This window comes from Myotis lucifugus, unplaced genomic scaffold, assembly GCF_000147115.1.
Source record: "Myotis lucifugus unplaced genomic scaffold, Myoluc2.0 scaffold_310, whole genome shotgun sequence".
NCBI classification, from domain to species: domain Eukaryota; kingdom Metazoa; phylum Chordata; class Mammalia; order Chiroptera; family Vespertilionidae; genus Myotis; species Myotis lucifugus.
This window is the reverse complement of record NW_005871358.1, coordinates 1,143,963-1,160,488: the sequence shown is the minus strand read 5'-3', so window position 1 is coordinate 1,160,488 and position 16,526 is coordinate 1,143,963. Positions and strand designations below refer to the sequence as shown.

General features: G+C 38.7%; 1 protein-coding gene across 1 annotated transcript in view; it reads left to right on the top strand.

Moving 5' to 3' along the window:
- Nucleotides 1-11,100, top strand: part of LOC102425475 (adhesion G protein-coupled receptor E2) — a 34,019-nt gene extending 22,919 nt beyond the window's left edge. Inside the window, exons 13-19 of the mRNA XM_023763967.1 lie at nucleotides 2,565-2,762; nucleotides 3,037-3,272; nucleotides 5,650-5,716; nucleotides 6,110-6,201; nucleotides 7,970-8,138; nucleotides 8,222-8,332; nucleotides 10,840-11,100. Of these exons, the coding sequence (XP_023619735.1) occupies nucleotides 2,565-2,762; nucleotides 3,037-3,272; nucleotides 5,650-5,716; nucleotides 6,110-6,201; nucleotides 7,970-8,138; nucleotides 8,222-8,332; nucleotides 10,840-10,860 (894 nt within the window). The 3' untranslated portion in view covers nucleotides 10,861-11,100. The remainder of the gene's footprint in view (nucleotides 1-2,564; nucleotides 2,763-3,036; nucleotides 3,273-5,649; nucleotides 5,717-6,109; nucleotides 6,202-7,969; nucleotides 8,139-8,221; nucleotides 8,333-10,839) is intronic.
- The last annotated feature ends 5,426 nt before the right edge of the window (nucleotides 11,101-16,526 follow it).

Sequence of the window (16,526 nt, the reverse complement as noted above, 5' to 3'; positions counted from 1 at the left end):
GGTTTTGAACTCTATAGCCAGCAGTTTGCTTTCCTCCATTTCTGTCATTTGTGTCCTTTTTCTTTGTCTCTGCATTTTTTATGCTTCCCTGTGTTGATAAAGTGGTTTTCTGTGCTAAGTGTCTTCTAGGGCCCAGTGGTTCAGCTTCCCCAATTACCTGAGGAGGACACTCTTGGTGCACCCCCTTGTGGTCTTTGTGCACAGTCTTGTTGTAGTTAAGCCTTGATTGTTGTAAGTCACACTGAGAGGGATTGACCTCCTGGCCAATTGGCTGTGAGAATCAGCTGTGTCTGCAGTGGGAGAACTTCTGTGCTGGAGACACCCCTCCGGGGCAAGACTTGCTTCATTGGGGCTTTGATGCTCACTGAGTCTGCCCCCTGAGTGTGTCTTTTATGGATCCGAGGAGCTGCACACTGGATGGTCCCACTCTGACCACTGGGCACACTGGCTCCTGGTTCTCTAGGGAGGTGCTAATCTAGCCTCTGCCTGAGGCTATCCAGCAAAAGCCTCTGTGCAGGGCTTGGGCGGGGCAGGTCCCACGGGATCAACAGGACGGGGCTAGCAGTTATGGCTGCCCTCAGAGGCCCCGCTTTCTCAGTGTCTCGGCAATTGCTGCAAGCACCTCCGAGAGAAAGCTGCCCTCGAGTTCCAACCGATGCCAGACAGTTCTGCTTCTCCCGTACGAGTCTGGGTCCCCAGAGACTCGCCCGGAACTGGAGCTCAGAGCTTGAGACTCCCTCCTGATTGAAAAAGACAATCGCGCCCTCAGCCGCCAGCCTGCTCCGCATGTGCCTCTGTACCTTAGTATTTTACTTCCACACTGCACCTCCTCTGAGTCTCGGTATGCTTTTCTCTTTCCTTCTAGTTGTAGAATTTCCACTCAGCCAGCCTTCCTGTGGTTCTGGATGATGCCCATTCCGTCTTTTAGTTGTATTTTTGAAGTGGTTGTGCGAGGCAGCAAACTCCGGTGTTTACCTATGCCGCCATCTTGGTTTTCTCAACAATGTATGTTTTTCTGTTTTACATTTATTGAAGACTCAAAGTATTTACATTTCAAATTCAAACAGAATGAGAAACCACTTAGTTCCTCTTGCCTCAACCAAAGTTGTTAGTTTCTCCTACATTTTTCTTTGGATATTTTATACATATAGGGTCGGCAAAAGTAGGTCTATAGTTGTTTGTACGGAAAATAATATAATAACTAGCAAATAACAGTATAAGAATAAACTCTGTTTTTCACATCCTCACAACTGTAAACCTACTTTTGCCTCACCCTGTATAAAAATAATGCATGTATTGGTTCTTTGGCTTTTCTCTTCTCAAAGACTTGGTGGAGTGTGTGTGTGTTTTTCACTGTTGTGCAAATTGTGTTTTATTTATTGCATCTAAGAGAATTTTCTATTCCAGCCTACAAAGAGACACTTCATTATTTTAATTGCCACAAAGCATTTCATTTTGTGAATGCTTTGTAAATTACACATCAAGACCTTTTATAGTGGGGTTTTCTTTTGATCATTTGCTAATAAATAATGTTGCAATTGTTTACACACACTTCCTTCTTCTCACATGATAATCTATAAGCTTAGTCATGCCCAAAAGTCTAAAGAAAAATAAACCCTATGCCTGGCCCGTGTAGCTCAGTTGTTTGGGCATTGTCCAGTGTACAAAAAGTTGCTGGTTCGATTCCCAATCAGGGCACATGCCTGGGATGCAGGCTCTATTTCCATGGGGTTGTGAAAGAGGCAACTGATGTTTCCTCTCATATCAATGTTTCTCCCTTTATCACCCTCTCCCTTCCTCTCTCTCTAAAAATCAATAAATATACTTTATTTTATGTTTTTATTGATTTCAGAGAGGAAAGGAGAGGGAGATAGAAACATCAATGATGAGAGAGAATCATCAATCACCTGCCTTCTGCACACCTCCCTACTGGGGATTGAGCCCACACCCCGTACATGTGCCCTGACCGGGAATCAAACCGTGATCTCCTGGTTCATGGGTCAACACTCAATCACTGAGCCACACCAGCTAGGAAATTTTTCTTCAGTGATATTCTTTTGTTGTTGTTGTTAATCCTCACCTGAAGCTATTTTTCCATTTTAAGAGAGAGTGGAAGGGAGAGAGAGACAGAGAGAAAGAAATATCAATGTGAGAGAGACACATTGACTGGCTGCCTTTGCACACCCGACCAGGGATAGGAATCGAGCCTGCAACTGAGGTACGTGCCCTTGACCAGAATCAAACCTGGGACCCTTCAGTCCACAGGCCAATGCTCTTTCCACTGAGCCAAACTGACTAGGGCAAAAATATTTTAAAATAAATCAACCCTTTGAATTCCAGGACTTGATCTTGAGTAAGGTCTCTTCTATCCCTCAATTCTTCCAGGGTCTGAATTAATCCATTTAGAACCCATAAAACTCTAGATTACCCACAAACATCACAAATTTAGATGGCTCCTCCATTCCTGATTTTGTTACACTGAAAAATAAAACTAAATATGGTGTAAGAGTTATTAACCCAGCCCAGGAAAGTATAACTGACATCTCCTCTTTGCTGGGTTCCAGGATGATGATCCCGCCCTGGCTGTGATCACCTACCTGGGGCTGAGCCTCTCTCTGCTGTGCCTCTTCCTGGCGGCTCTCACCTTCCTGCTGTGCAAAGCCATCCAGAACACCTGCACCTCACTCCACCTGCATCTCTCGCTCTGCCTCTTCCTGGCCCACCTGCTCTTCCTCACGGCCATCGACAGTACTGAGAACAAGGTACTGACACTGTCTCAAAGGACATCTGTCCTCCCTGTGGGATGTGGAGTTCATGGTGCCATGCTGCATTGAACATCTTAATATAATGGCCTTGTGTTTTAGGAATGTCACAGGGGTGAGTAGCCAATTTCACAATGACTGACCCAACTAGAAGATACCCCCTTTTTTGACATTTCCTTCATATACATCAGAGTTCCCAAAAAAAGTATAGGAGAGGTCCTGGGTCCACACTTCACCTTGACAATCCCACCTGGTGACTCTCACTCCTCCCCAGGTGCTGTGCGCCATCATCGCCGGTGCCTTACACTATCTCTACCTGGCCTCCTTCACCTGGATGCTGCTGGAGGGCCTGCACCTCTTCCTCACTGCACGCAACCTGACGGTGGTCAACTACTCCAGCATGAGCAGGTTCATGAAGAAGTTCATGCTCCCTGTGGGCTACGGCGTCCCAGCTGTGATTGTGGTCATTTCCGCAGCTTCCAGGCCTCACCTTTATGGAACACCTGCCCGGTAAATTAAAGTTAACACTGTCCTCATCTTCTCCACATGGTCAGCAGAGAACCAATGTAGCACTTTTATTTCACTAGAATATGATAGGTATAGGAAAACAGTAATAACGACCCAAAGACATCTTCCTGGTTCCATGATTATATTCCTTGAAGTGACTGTTATTAGGAACTTAAAATTTCATTGTTTCAAATGTTAATTATAGTATGTTAATAATTATATGTTTATATAATATTAATTGTGCATTACATTCATTACCTATACTTTTATAATAATAAAATCAATCATAAATTAATACATGGTTAAAATAAAGAAGCTGATTTTTATATTTTAGATTTAATTATTTTAAATATTAATTATAATTATATTAAAGACTAGGTTACATTTAAAACTATTGTACATAATTTTAATCTTATCTTATATATCAGTAAATGTATTTTAATATAATACTCATTGCATTAATTGAGGGGACTGTTTTAAATATTCTAGGAAACAAAATGAAAATGAAGGGATGGCATTGGTTGGTGTAACCTACTTCTCTCCTTAATTAAAAAAAGTGGGAGAGAAAAAAATGGGGAGGGGGGATTATTTAGATGATGAAATTGTGATGACCAGAGCTAAGATTTAGAAATCACTTTGGACATGAAATCTATATTCCCAATATTTTTTATGTATCAGCTCAAGTCATCCTCCCAACAACCCGCTGAGGTAGAATGGTATTATATGAGTTTTGCAAGTGAGGAAATTGAGGTACAGAGATTTCTGACATGGTCCAAATCACACAGATGGTTGGTGGCAGAACTGGGATCAAATACAGACCATCCGGCATTTACAACATACTCCTATGTTGAAATAATTAATGTTCACCAACATCGGAGTAGCCCTGGTCAGATGGCCTTCCTATATAGCTTGCATAAAAGTCAGCAAACTGTAAAGGGCTGCAACTTTGCGGACCATGTACTCTCTGTTGCAATGACTCACCTCTGTCCTTGTAGCACAAGAGCTGCCGTAGACAATATGCAAGAGAATGAGTGCAATTGTGTTCCCGTAAAGCACATTTACAAAATCAGGTGGTGACCCCATTTGACCCACAGGGTGCAGTTTACCAGCATTGTCTTAGTAGTGTTGGCTTTGAGTCTTCTGGTGGGTCCAGCTAATTTCATGGTACTCACACCTCCCAACTCATTCACAAGTATCTCACATGGGGTCATTTCCAGTTCTATCATTTCTATCAGTGTGGCCTTGATGTACTATGTTTCCTTAAGTATTAGATGCCAACCTGTGGTCACTTGAGTCTCAGTGTTGTCATGAGGAATAAATTATGTAATGCACATGAGCCCTACCTTAGTATTATTATCAGGTTACTGTCATCATCTTTTTTTACTATCATCTTGCATGTCCCCAATTTTTTCACCTTCTATACGCCTGCTCATCCATTCATATCTCAGAATAAACACAATCAGTTCCCTCAGGGAACCCTTCCCAACTACCTAATCTCCTATACCACCGACTAGGCAAGCTGTCTACTATGTGTTCTCATAGCTCCTCACACTTGACCGTAAAACTCATCATCTTGATTGTTTCTATTGTCTAACTCAGGGGTCCTCAAACTACGGCCCGCGGGCCACATGTAAATACAAGTATTGTATTTGTTCCCGTTTTGTTTTTTTACTTCAAAATAAGATATGTGCAGTGTGCATAGGAATTTGTTCATAGTTTTTTTTTCTAAACTATAGTCCAGCCCTCCAACGGTCTGAGGGACAGTGAACTGGCCCCCTGTTTAAAAAGTTTGAGGACCCCTGGTCTAATTAGTGACCTTCCCTGAGGACTGAGACCAGACTACCTCCATTGCAGTTGGGTCTCAGGTCAAGCAGAGGTCCTGATACAGAGGCAACACAATATTTGTCCAATAAACCATAACTTAATTTACTTATTGATATTTATCTTTTCATTTAAAAATGTATATCTTCTTCTGCCAGCATACCTGACAGACATTTTAAAATAATTTTATCTTTTCAAAAACATTATTATGGCATGATTGATTTATACAATGCTCTACATAGTTAAGGTATGTAACCTAATGAGTTTGAATTTAAGTATAGAACCAGGACGAGCACCACCATCAAGGGCATACACAAAGTTTCAGTTATGAAAGAGTAATAAGATAAGATCTATTAGAGTATAGGGAATAATTAACAATATTGTATTGTATACTTAAAATTTAGTAAGAGGATAGATCTAAGCTTAAAGGTTCTTATCAAAAAGAAACAATATTAGCAATAGGAGGAAGAAGAAACTATGGGTGGTAAAGGATATGTCTACCAAGTCTTTATCCACAAAGGCAAATAGATTCTTCAGTCTCTTTCCATCTCTATTTTAGATGCTGGCTCAGCACACAAAAGGGATTTATATGGACCTTCCTTGGCCCCGTCTGCACCATCTTCTCTGTGAGTAAAGGATAACATGAGAGCATGCTTCCTGCCCAGCTGAGGGTCTATCAAAGAGCGGGTGTATAAGGGCGGTTACAGGCAGGATGAGAAATCCTTAAAGTTTGCCCAGGACTGAGGAAACTTACAAGAGGCAAAATTTCTCTTTTAAAACCAGGATAAAGGGATTTCCTCTCACTTTCAGTGCTAAAATGTGGAGATTGCCATCAAAACTGGGACAAGTTGATCACCCCAGTTACAGGACAAGCATAAGCCTGTGTTACTAGATGGTCCCTTTTTCTATGACTGATATGAAATATAAACGTGTCTTACCTGCTGAGATAGGTGTTGGATGAGCCAGGAGGAAGGTGTACAGATGGAATATATTCAATATGCCTTATGGGGTTTCTGCAGATTAACTTGGCTTTCTTTCTGATGACCTTCTGGATTCTGAAAACCAAGCTCTCCTCACTCAACAGGGACGTGTCCACCCTCCAGAACACGAGGTGAGAGGGGTCGGAGGTGCACACCGCCCCATACAAAGCATGGTCCAGGAGCAATACCCTATGGTTCCAAGCTCCTGATGTCCTTTCATGGGGCTTCTGAGGGGTCAGGAGAGAGGTGCAGCCACCCTCTCTGGAAACCAGCTCAGGTAGTGTGGTTTGCTGCTGAAACCCAAGTCAAAAATATTTTGTTTCTCCATAACTCGAGCATGAAATTATCTCAGCTACAGAGAAAATTGACTTTGTTCTCTTAAACATGAATTACTTCCATGGTCCTATGAAAAAGGTCTCAGAACATTTTTATCTTTATAGAACACTTAGGAAATCACATAACTGTTCCCAGAACCCAGCATGCACATTCATGCCCACACCTTCATGGATGCTCTTCCCTCTGCCCTCTCCACTCCTACACCTGGAGAAAATCAGGTTCTTTCTCCACATATCACATCTTGTGAAAGGCTAGGGGCATCCTTTGTTTTCCTAAACTTAGCACAGAATGAATGACCTCTATTCTAGGCAAATCATGCTCACACTCAGTTCATGGAGAGTGAAAAAATAGGAATAGTGTTGGGTGGGACCTGGGCCGAGGTACCTCACACATAATAAATATTATGTGACTGTTTGTTTTCATCTTTCCATGAGACTATAAGGTTTGTGAAAACAGAAATTATCTTTATTTTTAATACCCAAGACCCAGCACAGAGAATCAGGTACACAGAACGTCTCCAGTAATGCCAGTTGAAGGAAATTAGGGACATTCATGAAACATCATGATCTTTTTGAAACCCACATTATGAATTATCACTACAGCGGAACCTCGGTTCTTGAACTTAATTCATTCTGAAAGGCTGTTCAAGAAGCGGTGTTGGAAAACAAAATCATTTTTTCCCATTAGAAATAATGTAAACTGAATTAATTTGTTCCAGACCCCTCAAATGGTTCCGTTTTAACCTTTCCTGTATACAGTACATGTCTAATGTACTGTTTAATCTACGAACAAACACTTCTTTTCTTAAATTTATCGAACCACTCCCTGCTAGCCTTAAACTAATCACTTTCAGCACTCATTCAAGGGTATCTTTCTAGAGGTCAGTATGCAGCATCTTCACTTTTTCACGTGTCATTGCCTCTGAAATGCTGTCATTGGCTAACTGCTTTTCATTTATCCAACTCAATAACAATCTTTCTACCTCTTCAATTGCCTTTATTGTTTCATGAGCACTTTCACACCCTTACCAACATCAGCACTCTTGATGGCCTCTTCATGTTTTAAAAGTGTGTTAGTCGTCCATTTCACCAGCAAAAAACATAAATAAATAAATAAATAAATAAATAAATAAATAAATAATAAAATATTCACAGCACAATTTCCTGAGATGTTAACAAGGCACGGTTTAGCTGTAAACTGACTCGAATTGGCATGTTTTCTCCTTTGTTTGTGGCCTGAGAGACACTTTTTGTCATAATCATGTATCAGCATGAAAATGGTTATTAGGTCGAGAACTGAAGTTAACCAAGACATTTTTTCCATTAACAACTTGATTGAGGACCAAACTGTTCGAGATGGGAGATGTTCAAGAACTGAAGTTAGTACTTCAGTCGAAGTCAAAATGACATGATAAACTCTGATAGCATTTCTGTTCAGAGGATCATTGAGAGCAGTTATCAAAGTTGATCACAACTCAGTCATGCATCCCTGGGGTACAGATAAGGGTGACCTTGATTCTGTTGTTCTGGATGCACCACGGACCTCTCTTTTCCTTCTACCCAGGATGTTGACATTTAAAGCGACAGCTCAGCTCTTCATCTTGGGCTGCACATGGTGTCTGGGAATCCTGCAGGTGGGTCCAGCTGCTCACGCCATGGCCTATCTCTTCACCATCATCAACAGCCTGCAGGGCGTCTTCATCTTCCTGGTGTACTGTCTCCTCAGCCAGCAGGTACTATTGTCCGGCTTCCACCCAGGATTTTCCACTCTCGCCCCTCTCAGTGAGCTGACTCAGAGCATGCTTTGCTTCTGTAGGTCCAGGAGCAATACCGGAAATGGTTGAAAGGGATCAAGGAATCCAAAGCCATCTCTGAGAAGTATACACTCTCCAGCAGGGCTATGTCTGAAGTCTCCAAAGACAATGTGGTAAGATCACATATTGCTCCCAAAGCACTTCACTAGCTGATCCACTTTAGTAGCTCATGCCCATCACACTGGACAACCTGACATATAGCCAGTGATGCCCTAGGATGGCTCCCACTGAGTTTACTTGTGGACCCACCCCAAGGCATTTCCATGTCAACAATGGAGGTCTTCCTCCATTCCACTCGCTGTGTTGATGTACTCACCTTGACCCTTGCCCATGATTACCTTCTCACATGTGTAGAGCACTCACTTTGTGAGACATGGTGCATGTGGTTTTTAATTTTACTTAGTGAAAAGATACAAAACATTTCCTCATAAGCAGAGAGAGAAGCTACGGTTGGTCAGCTCAACAAGCAGAAACTAATGATCTGAAGCTGTGATGCTCAAACCGCACAGTCACAGCACCAGCCTTTATCCCAACTCATTCCATGCTACCCTGTATATAAAGAACAATAAATACATGGCATATATAGTCATAAAAGTTAGTAAAATAAGTGTTAGGTTGGGTTTGAGACTTTACTTAAGAATCTACAATTGTTCCTGGAATCCCCAGTTGGCCCTGATTGCCGGCTAGGCCTAGGGACCCTACCCATGCATGAATTTCATGCACCGGGCCTCTAGTTATACTATAGTCTCCTGATAGACAATCCTGTCTACAGGGACTCAATAAGTTATGCAGAAGGAAATAATAGCCAAATAGTTTCTCTAGTCCTGAATTACCTTTGAGCCCTAGACCACAATTTCCAATTGCTTACTTAACACCTTTACTTACATATCTCAGAAGCAATCCAACATGGCCATAAAAGAGTTCATCATTTTTTCACCAATTTAATCCTCTTCAGGGTTTCTCATCTCTTTCAGTGACATTTCCATTCATCTCATTGCACTAGTCAGGACCTGAAAAAATCATTAATTTTATCCTCTTTCCTACCCTGTTCTACCCCAAACCAGTCCATTGCTAAATCATGTTAATATTTCCTCCTCAGTACTCATAGATCTGTCTTGTTAATACTGGCTCCATCACCTCCTCCCTAAATGCAGCTGTCATCTTTCCTTGGCTGTATTGCAAAATCCTCCTAACTGGTTTTTCTCATCTATTCTCTCCTGCAACAGTTGTTCACAAGTTGTTACCTTCTCAAAACAAAAATTTGATATTCTACCATGTTGCATAAAAATCCCCAAAATTGTTCCCCAATTCCACGAGGATCAAGACCAAATATATAAGGGTTCCAATTTCCTCCACATCCTCACAAAAACTTGTGGTGGTTTAGTTTTTTGCTTTTGCTTTTTTTAATCCTCATCCTAAAATAGATTTTAGAGAGAGAGGGAAAGAAAGAAAAACATCAATGTAAGAGAGAAACATCGAACTGTTGTCTACCATATGTGCCCCGACCAGTGACGGAACCTGCAACCTGGGTATGAGCCCTGACTGGGTATCAAACTCAAGACCCTTCAGTGCACAGGGCGATGAGCCAAGCATCTGAACCACACTGTCTAGGGCTAGTTTTTTATACCTTAGTTGGTGTACAGTGAATTAAGCTTTTGGTTTGTGTTTCCCTAATCATATTGAACATCTTTTCACGTGGTTATTAGCCTTTTGCATATCTTCTTTGAAGCAATAGCTATTCAAATCCTCTTGCCATTTTTAATTCAGTCATTTATCTTTTATTGATAAGTTGTAAAAATTCCACATATGTTCTGGACACAAGTCCCTTGGCAGACATATGATTTTCAATTTTTTCTCCCATTCTTTTGATTGGTTTTTCACACTCTTGATCCAATTGGTGCATAATTTTTTTTTACTTTGTAAGAGTGAAAATTATCTATTTTTTTGTTTACTTGTGCTTTAGATATCATATTTAAAAAAGAATTGACTAACGCCCATAAGATTTATACATGTTTTCTTTCAAAACATTCATAGTTTTAGTTATTACATTTAGGTATATGATTTATTTAGAATTTTTAATGGTTTGAGGTTTTTACAGTGTGACATACACATTCTTTTACATGTGGCTATCCAGTTTTCCCAACATCATTTATTGAAAAGATTGTTCTTTCCATCGGTGAATTATCCTGACATCCTTGTCAAAAGCAATTCATGATAAATATAAGGTTTTATTTTTGGACACTTAACTCTCTTCCATCATCTATCTTGATTACTATAGTTTGTAGCAAGTTTGAAATTGGGGAATTGACTCCACAAATTTTTTCTTTTTTATCAAGATTGTTTCAGCTGTTCTGGACCTTTTTAAGTCCCATATAAATTTTACGATGTGCTTGTTAATTTCTGAGAAAAAATTAACTGAGATATTGATAAGCATTGTGTTGAATCTATAGATCAATGTGGAGGTTCTGAAATCTTAACTAGTAAGTCTTCCGATCCATGAACATGCAATACTTTTCCATTTCTTTAGGTTGTTTGACTTCTTTTGACAATCTTTCATAGTTTTCAGAGTACACGTCTTACACTTTTTAATACAGTATCATTTTTATCCCTTCCATCTCAGGAGAATGAAATTAACAACTAAACCAGATGATCCTGTCTCCTGGAAAATGAGGAAAACACTGAACTGTCATCCTTTGGGCAAAGAAATAGAAAATACTTTTTGAATCTGTTATAAGTAACTCTTCATGGCACCATTGTGGGAGAAAAGTATACAGGAAATGTTTGACATTTAGTTGCTAGAGAATTGGGGCCTTCTGGTCCACACAGCATGCTCAGCTCAATCCCAGCACAGTCAAGGAGCTATGACCCAATTCCTCAGTTGTCTTGGGTTAAGCTCTCCATTCCAACCTGTTTTTCTTCAAAAGTGTTCCTCAAGTTAAATATATATAACAAGGAAAACCATCATCAAAGGTCTACCTTATAACAACATAAAAGAGTAAAGTAATGTTCAGCTAAATACCTGTATTTGGCCTCCCTACCTACATGCCTTGACTTCTTCACTCTTCATTTCAAAAGACTTACTAATTTTTAATTTAAAAATATTTCTCTTACTCACCATGTGCTGTACACAGATCAAGACAGATCCAGTTCCTGATTTCACAAAGCTTATATGTAAAAAAAAAATGTTAGAGTAAAATCAATAGAGTTTCTACATCCTTACATTTTATAAATTTGAGTTGTGTGCAATATATATGTATTATTTCATCTAGGCAAAACCCAATCCAAAGCAATTTCACCTGGAAGAATTTCCCTATGGGTTTCCATGGACCACATTTGTATAATTTGAACATATGGGAAATGCCTGTAAATGGGTATAACATTAAAAACATCCATGGTCCATAGTGATACCTAAAAATATCAGCTAATAATTGTAAAAGATGAGATAAAATTAGAAAATTATGATTTTTCAATATCAAGTAAATGGCCACTAAAACAAAATGTAAAAGGCTGTTGGAGGACAGGCTACTCCCACACTGCCAAAAAAAAAAAAAAAAAAAAAAAACACCTCACAGATTACTGATTAATTACAAGGGCCAAATTTACAATAGGGAAATCTGACAGTCACCGTATGACCTTAATGATCAGCTTAACATTGTCAATAGTGGGCAACCTAACATTAACTCCTGATAAGACATGACTTTACAACATCCTATGTGTGTAAATAAAGAATTATTGACAAATCAGTCTAACCAAAATCTAATCCAGTGTATCAATCAAGGGTTGGGAAACTATAACATGCAGGCTAAATCCAAGCATCTGCCTGCTTTTATAAATAAACTTTTATTGGAACACATCCACAGTCATGTGTTGATGGATTTTCTATGCCTCCTTTCATACTACAATGTCAGAGTTAAGTTGTTGTGAAAGACACTGCAAAATCCCAAAGCCAAAATATTTACTCACTGGCCCATGACAGAAAGAGCTTGCTGGGACCTGTTCTTTCAGACCTGAGTATTAGTATACATAAAATACATGGAACAGAATAACAAGTTAAATAACATCATGAGGAAACAATCAGGCAAATCAAGAACATAGTGCATTCAACAAGCCAGGTGATCTGGACTCTTCTAAAGTCAGTATCATTTAAAAAGATAATATCATCTTTTTTTTAATATATTTTATTGATTTTTTACAGAGAGGAAGGGAGAGAGATAGAGAGTTAGAAACATCGATCAGCTGCCTCCTGCACATCTCCCACTGGGGATGTGCCCGCAACCCAGGTACATGCCCTTGACCGGAATCGAACCTGGGACCCTTCAGTCCGCAGGCTGACGCTCTATCCACTGAGCCAAACCGGTTTCGGCGATAATATCATCTTAAAAAGTGACTAAGTCTATTCTAGAAACCAGATAAAAGCAACATAACAATCAAATTCAATGTCAATCTACCAGTAAGTGGTATTCTGATTCAAATATACAGCTATAAAAATATTTTGGAAGCAACTGAAATAATTTAAATATGTATCAATTATTAAAATTAAAGTTATTAAATTGCTAATATTCTTTGGTGTTTGTAATAATAGTATTCTAGTTATGAGGAGAATATTCTTTAGATTCTTCAATATTTACCAGGTATTGGTAAATATTGAAGAATGAAGTGTCATGATATCTGCCACTATCAAAGGTTTTAGCAAGAAAATGTATATGTATGTATATACATTAAGACTTCTAATGTGACACTATATAATTGTTGACTCTAAAGGGTACATGAGTGTTTCTTGTACCATTCCAAATTCAATTTAAAAATTGTAAATAAAGGTATCATAAAAGTAAATATATTAGCTATTATTAATACAAATTCCTAGGTGTGCAGAAAATGTCTTTTCCTCTGCACAAAAGTAATTTTGTAGTTATCTTATAAAACTATAAATTTGCATGGCTATATGGTAATGGATTTAAAATCCAAAAATGATAAAACAATATTATTAAAATATTAGGAGAAAATTGAGAGAATCTGAACTTCTCTGCCTAGCAAACAAAAAATGGAAATGAGTATTGTTCCCAACCTAACAATAAAAAAAATCCATGTAAACTACAAAGTCATTAATTTTCTTAAACCCATAAGACAATTGAGGTAAAGGGCAACAAAGTAACCTAAAATCTAAGGAAAGACAGGATCATCCAAGGAGAGACCATCAGGAGAACTGGTTCATTTATGGCAGAGCACAAAGGAAGTGATTTGGATGCAAAACGAATAGTTGAAAATAATTCACCTAAATATTTAATGAATTGCTAAGGGCCAAGTGTGAGTAATCATGATAGTATAGAGTCTCTGGGGGGGCGGGGGTGGCAGAAATGTGGAGAGACCCTCTCTGAGATGCAGCTTCACAGGAAAGGTCTACAGCTGACAGTGAAGCAAATGATGAAAACCCTCTGTCAAAACAGCCCCACCATAAGCACAAGATAACAAGGTAGCACTAGAATATAATGAAGCCCAGATGCAATGACTACCACTAGATAGCTCTCTCAAAAATATTCTAGTAAAAATATAGGTGTGCCTATTGCCATTAATTAATAATATAAACCTCAGTGTCCACTGTTCTACACACATTGTCCAACATTCAACCAAAAATTATGAAATACATCAGCAAAAACAGTCCATGAAGTGTTCAACACAACCAGACTGAGGGCTAAACTAACAGACACAGAATTTTAATAATTATGAATAATATGTTAAAGGCTCTAAAGTAGTAGTTATCACCTGGGGGGCATTTTGTCCTAGGGAACATTTGGCAATTTCTGGAGACATCTTTAGTTTCACAGCTGGAGGGGTACCTACTGTAGTAAGTGCAGGCAAGAGATTCTGCTCAGCATTGTACAATGTACAGGACAGCCCCAGCCACAAAAAAAGTATCCAGCCCCCCAAATGTCAATAATGCTGAGGTTGAGAAGTTCTGTTCTAAACTCCCTTATATTATACAGATGCTAAAAACAGATGTCTACCTTTTCACTATTAAAAACTAGAAAATGTCTACAAAAACATATAAGGTGTAAAGAGAATAACTTTTAACAGGAAATGTCATGTTTTCTTCTGTTACCCCAAAGTTGAGAAACCCCATTCTCCTGGAAAAGGGGCAATATGTATGAACATATGGGAAATTTCAAAAGAAAATAGAGGCCACAATTTAATATTTCATTAACAACATACCTTTAATCAAAATCCAAAGGCATAGAAAAAACTAACAAGCTTTACTACTTAAAGTTTCTGGATGATAAAGATCACCATTAATAAAGCCTGAAGACTATGTAAAATATTTTAATGTTAATAAGAGATTAATCCATAATTTAAAGTAATTTTTAAATTGCAATGATAAAATGCTATAAATGTATTGGAAGATTATAGGTCATTAACAGAAAAAGAAAAATGCTAAGACATAGTAATCAAGAATACTGAAATTAATACAAGAAGCTAATATTGCAGAAATTAGAAAAATATAGAGTTGGATAACATTCAACATTGGTTAGACCAGAGTGAAATGGATATTCTCATTAAGTACTAGGATAAATTAATATACACACTTACTTTATTCAGCAATTTGTTACTAGCTATGAAAGTTTTTTTTTTAAATATATTTTATTGATTTTTTAGAGACAGGAAGGGAGAGAGATAGAGAGTTGGAAACATCGATGAGAGAGAAACATCGATTCAGCTGCCTCCTGCACACTCCCCACTGGGGATGTGCCCGCAACCAAGGTACATGCCCTTGACCGGAATCGAACCTGGGACCCTTCAGTCCACAGGCCGACGCTCTATCCACTGAGCCAAACCAGTCAGGGCACTAGCTATGAAAGTTTAAGATGCATATATCCTAGGGCCCACAAATCCCACTTCTTTTAGTCTACCTTAGAGAAATGCTCTCATATTCATAGGAAGGTATTTATTAGAAGGTGTTTTAAGTAAATTTTACAAGAATGATCAATTGAAAAGTATGCAAGCAATAGAATGTACAACACCAAGAGTGAACCCTAATGCAAACTATGGACTTTTGGTGAGCATCAACGTAGGTTCATCAATTGTAACAAATGCACCATACCAGTGAGTGATGTTGATAATGAGGGAGGCTATACATGTGTGGGGGCAAGGGTAGACAGGAAAATTGGTAAACCTTCCTCTTAACATTGCTGTAAACCTAAAACTTCTCTGAAAAAAAAATAGTTTTTTTAAAAATAGAGGGGTTAATTTCCAAAATATATAAAGTACTCATGCAACTCAACAAAAGGAAAATAAGTAATCTAATTTAAAAATGGGCAAAGGACCTGAATAGAAACTTCTCCAAAGAGGACATACAAATGGCCAAGTGACATATGAAAAAATGCTCAATGTCACTAATCATCAGAGATGCAGATTAAAATGACAATAAGATACCACCTCACACCTTCCAGAATGGCTACCATCAATAAATCAACAAGTGTGGGAGAGGGTGTGGAGAAAAAGGAACCCTAGTACATCGCTGGTGGCTATGCAGACTGATACAACCACTATGGAAAATAGTGTGAAGTTTCCTCAAAATGGAACTGCCATATGACCTAGTGATCCCACTTAGAGGAACACAGTTAAACCTGTTTCTTGAAAGTCTCCCATCTCAAACAATTCAGTTCTTGACCAAGTTGTTCACAGAAAAAAATGTCTCAGTCATCGACCAAAACTTCAGTTTTTCACCTCAGCATAACAAAAGTGTCTCTCGAGCAACAAACAAAGAAGAGAATGCATTTGCTGCTGGAGAAATGAAAGCTTAGCACAACTTTAAAAACCTAAAGAGGCCATCAAGAGTGCTGTTAAAAAAAAAAAAACGAGAGTGCTAATGTTGGTAAGGGTGTGAAAGTACTCACAAAACAACAATCACAGACAACTGAATAGGTAGAAAAACTGTTGTTTACTGGATAAAGGAAAAGTAACTAGCCAGTGATAGATTTCAGAAGCAGTGCTATATAAAAAATTCGTTTGAGGCTAGTAGGGTGTGGTTTGATAAATTTAAGAAAAGAAGTGTTTATAGATTAAGCAGTACATTAAACATGTACTATATGTAAGAAAGTTTAAAACAGGAAATCACTGGGGGGTCTGGAACATATTAATTCAATTTACATTATTTCTAATGGGAAAAAATGATTCGGTTTTCGAACAAATCACTTCTCAAACAGCCTTAGGTTTGAGAACCAAGTTTCCACTGGATATCCTAAGAAACATGAAACACCAATCAGAAAGAATGTATGCACCCCTATGTTCATAGCAGCACAATTTAAAATAGCT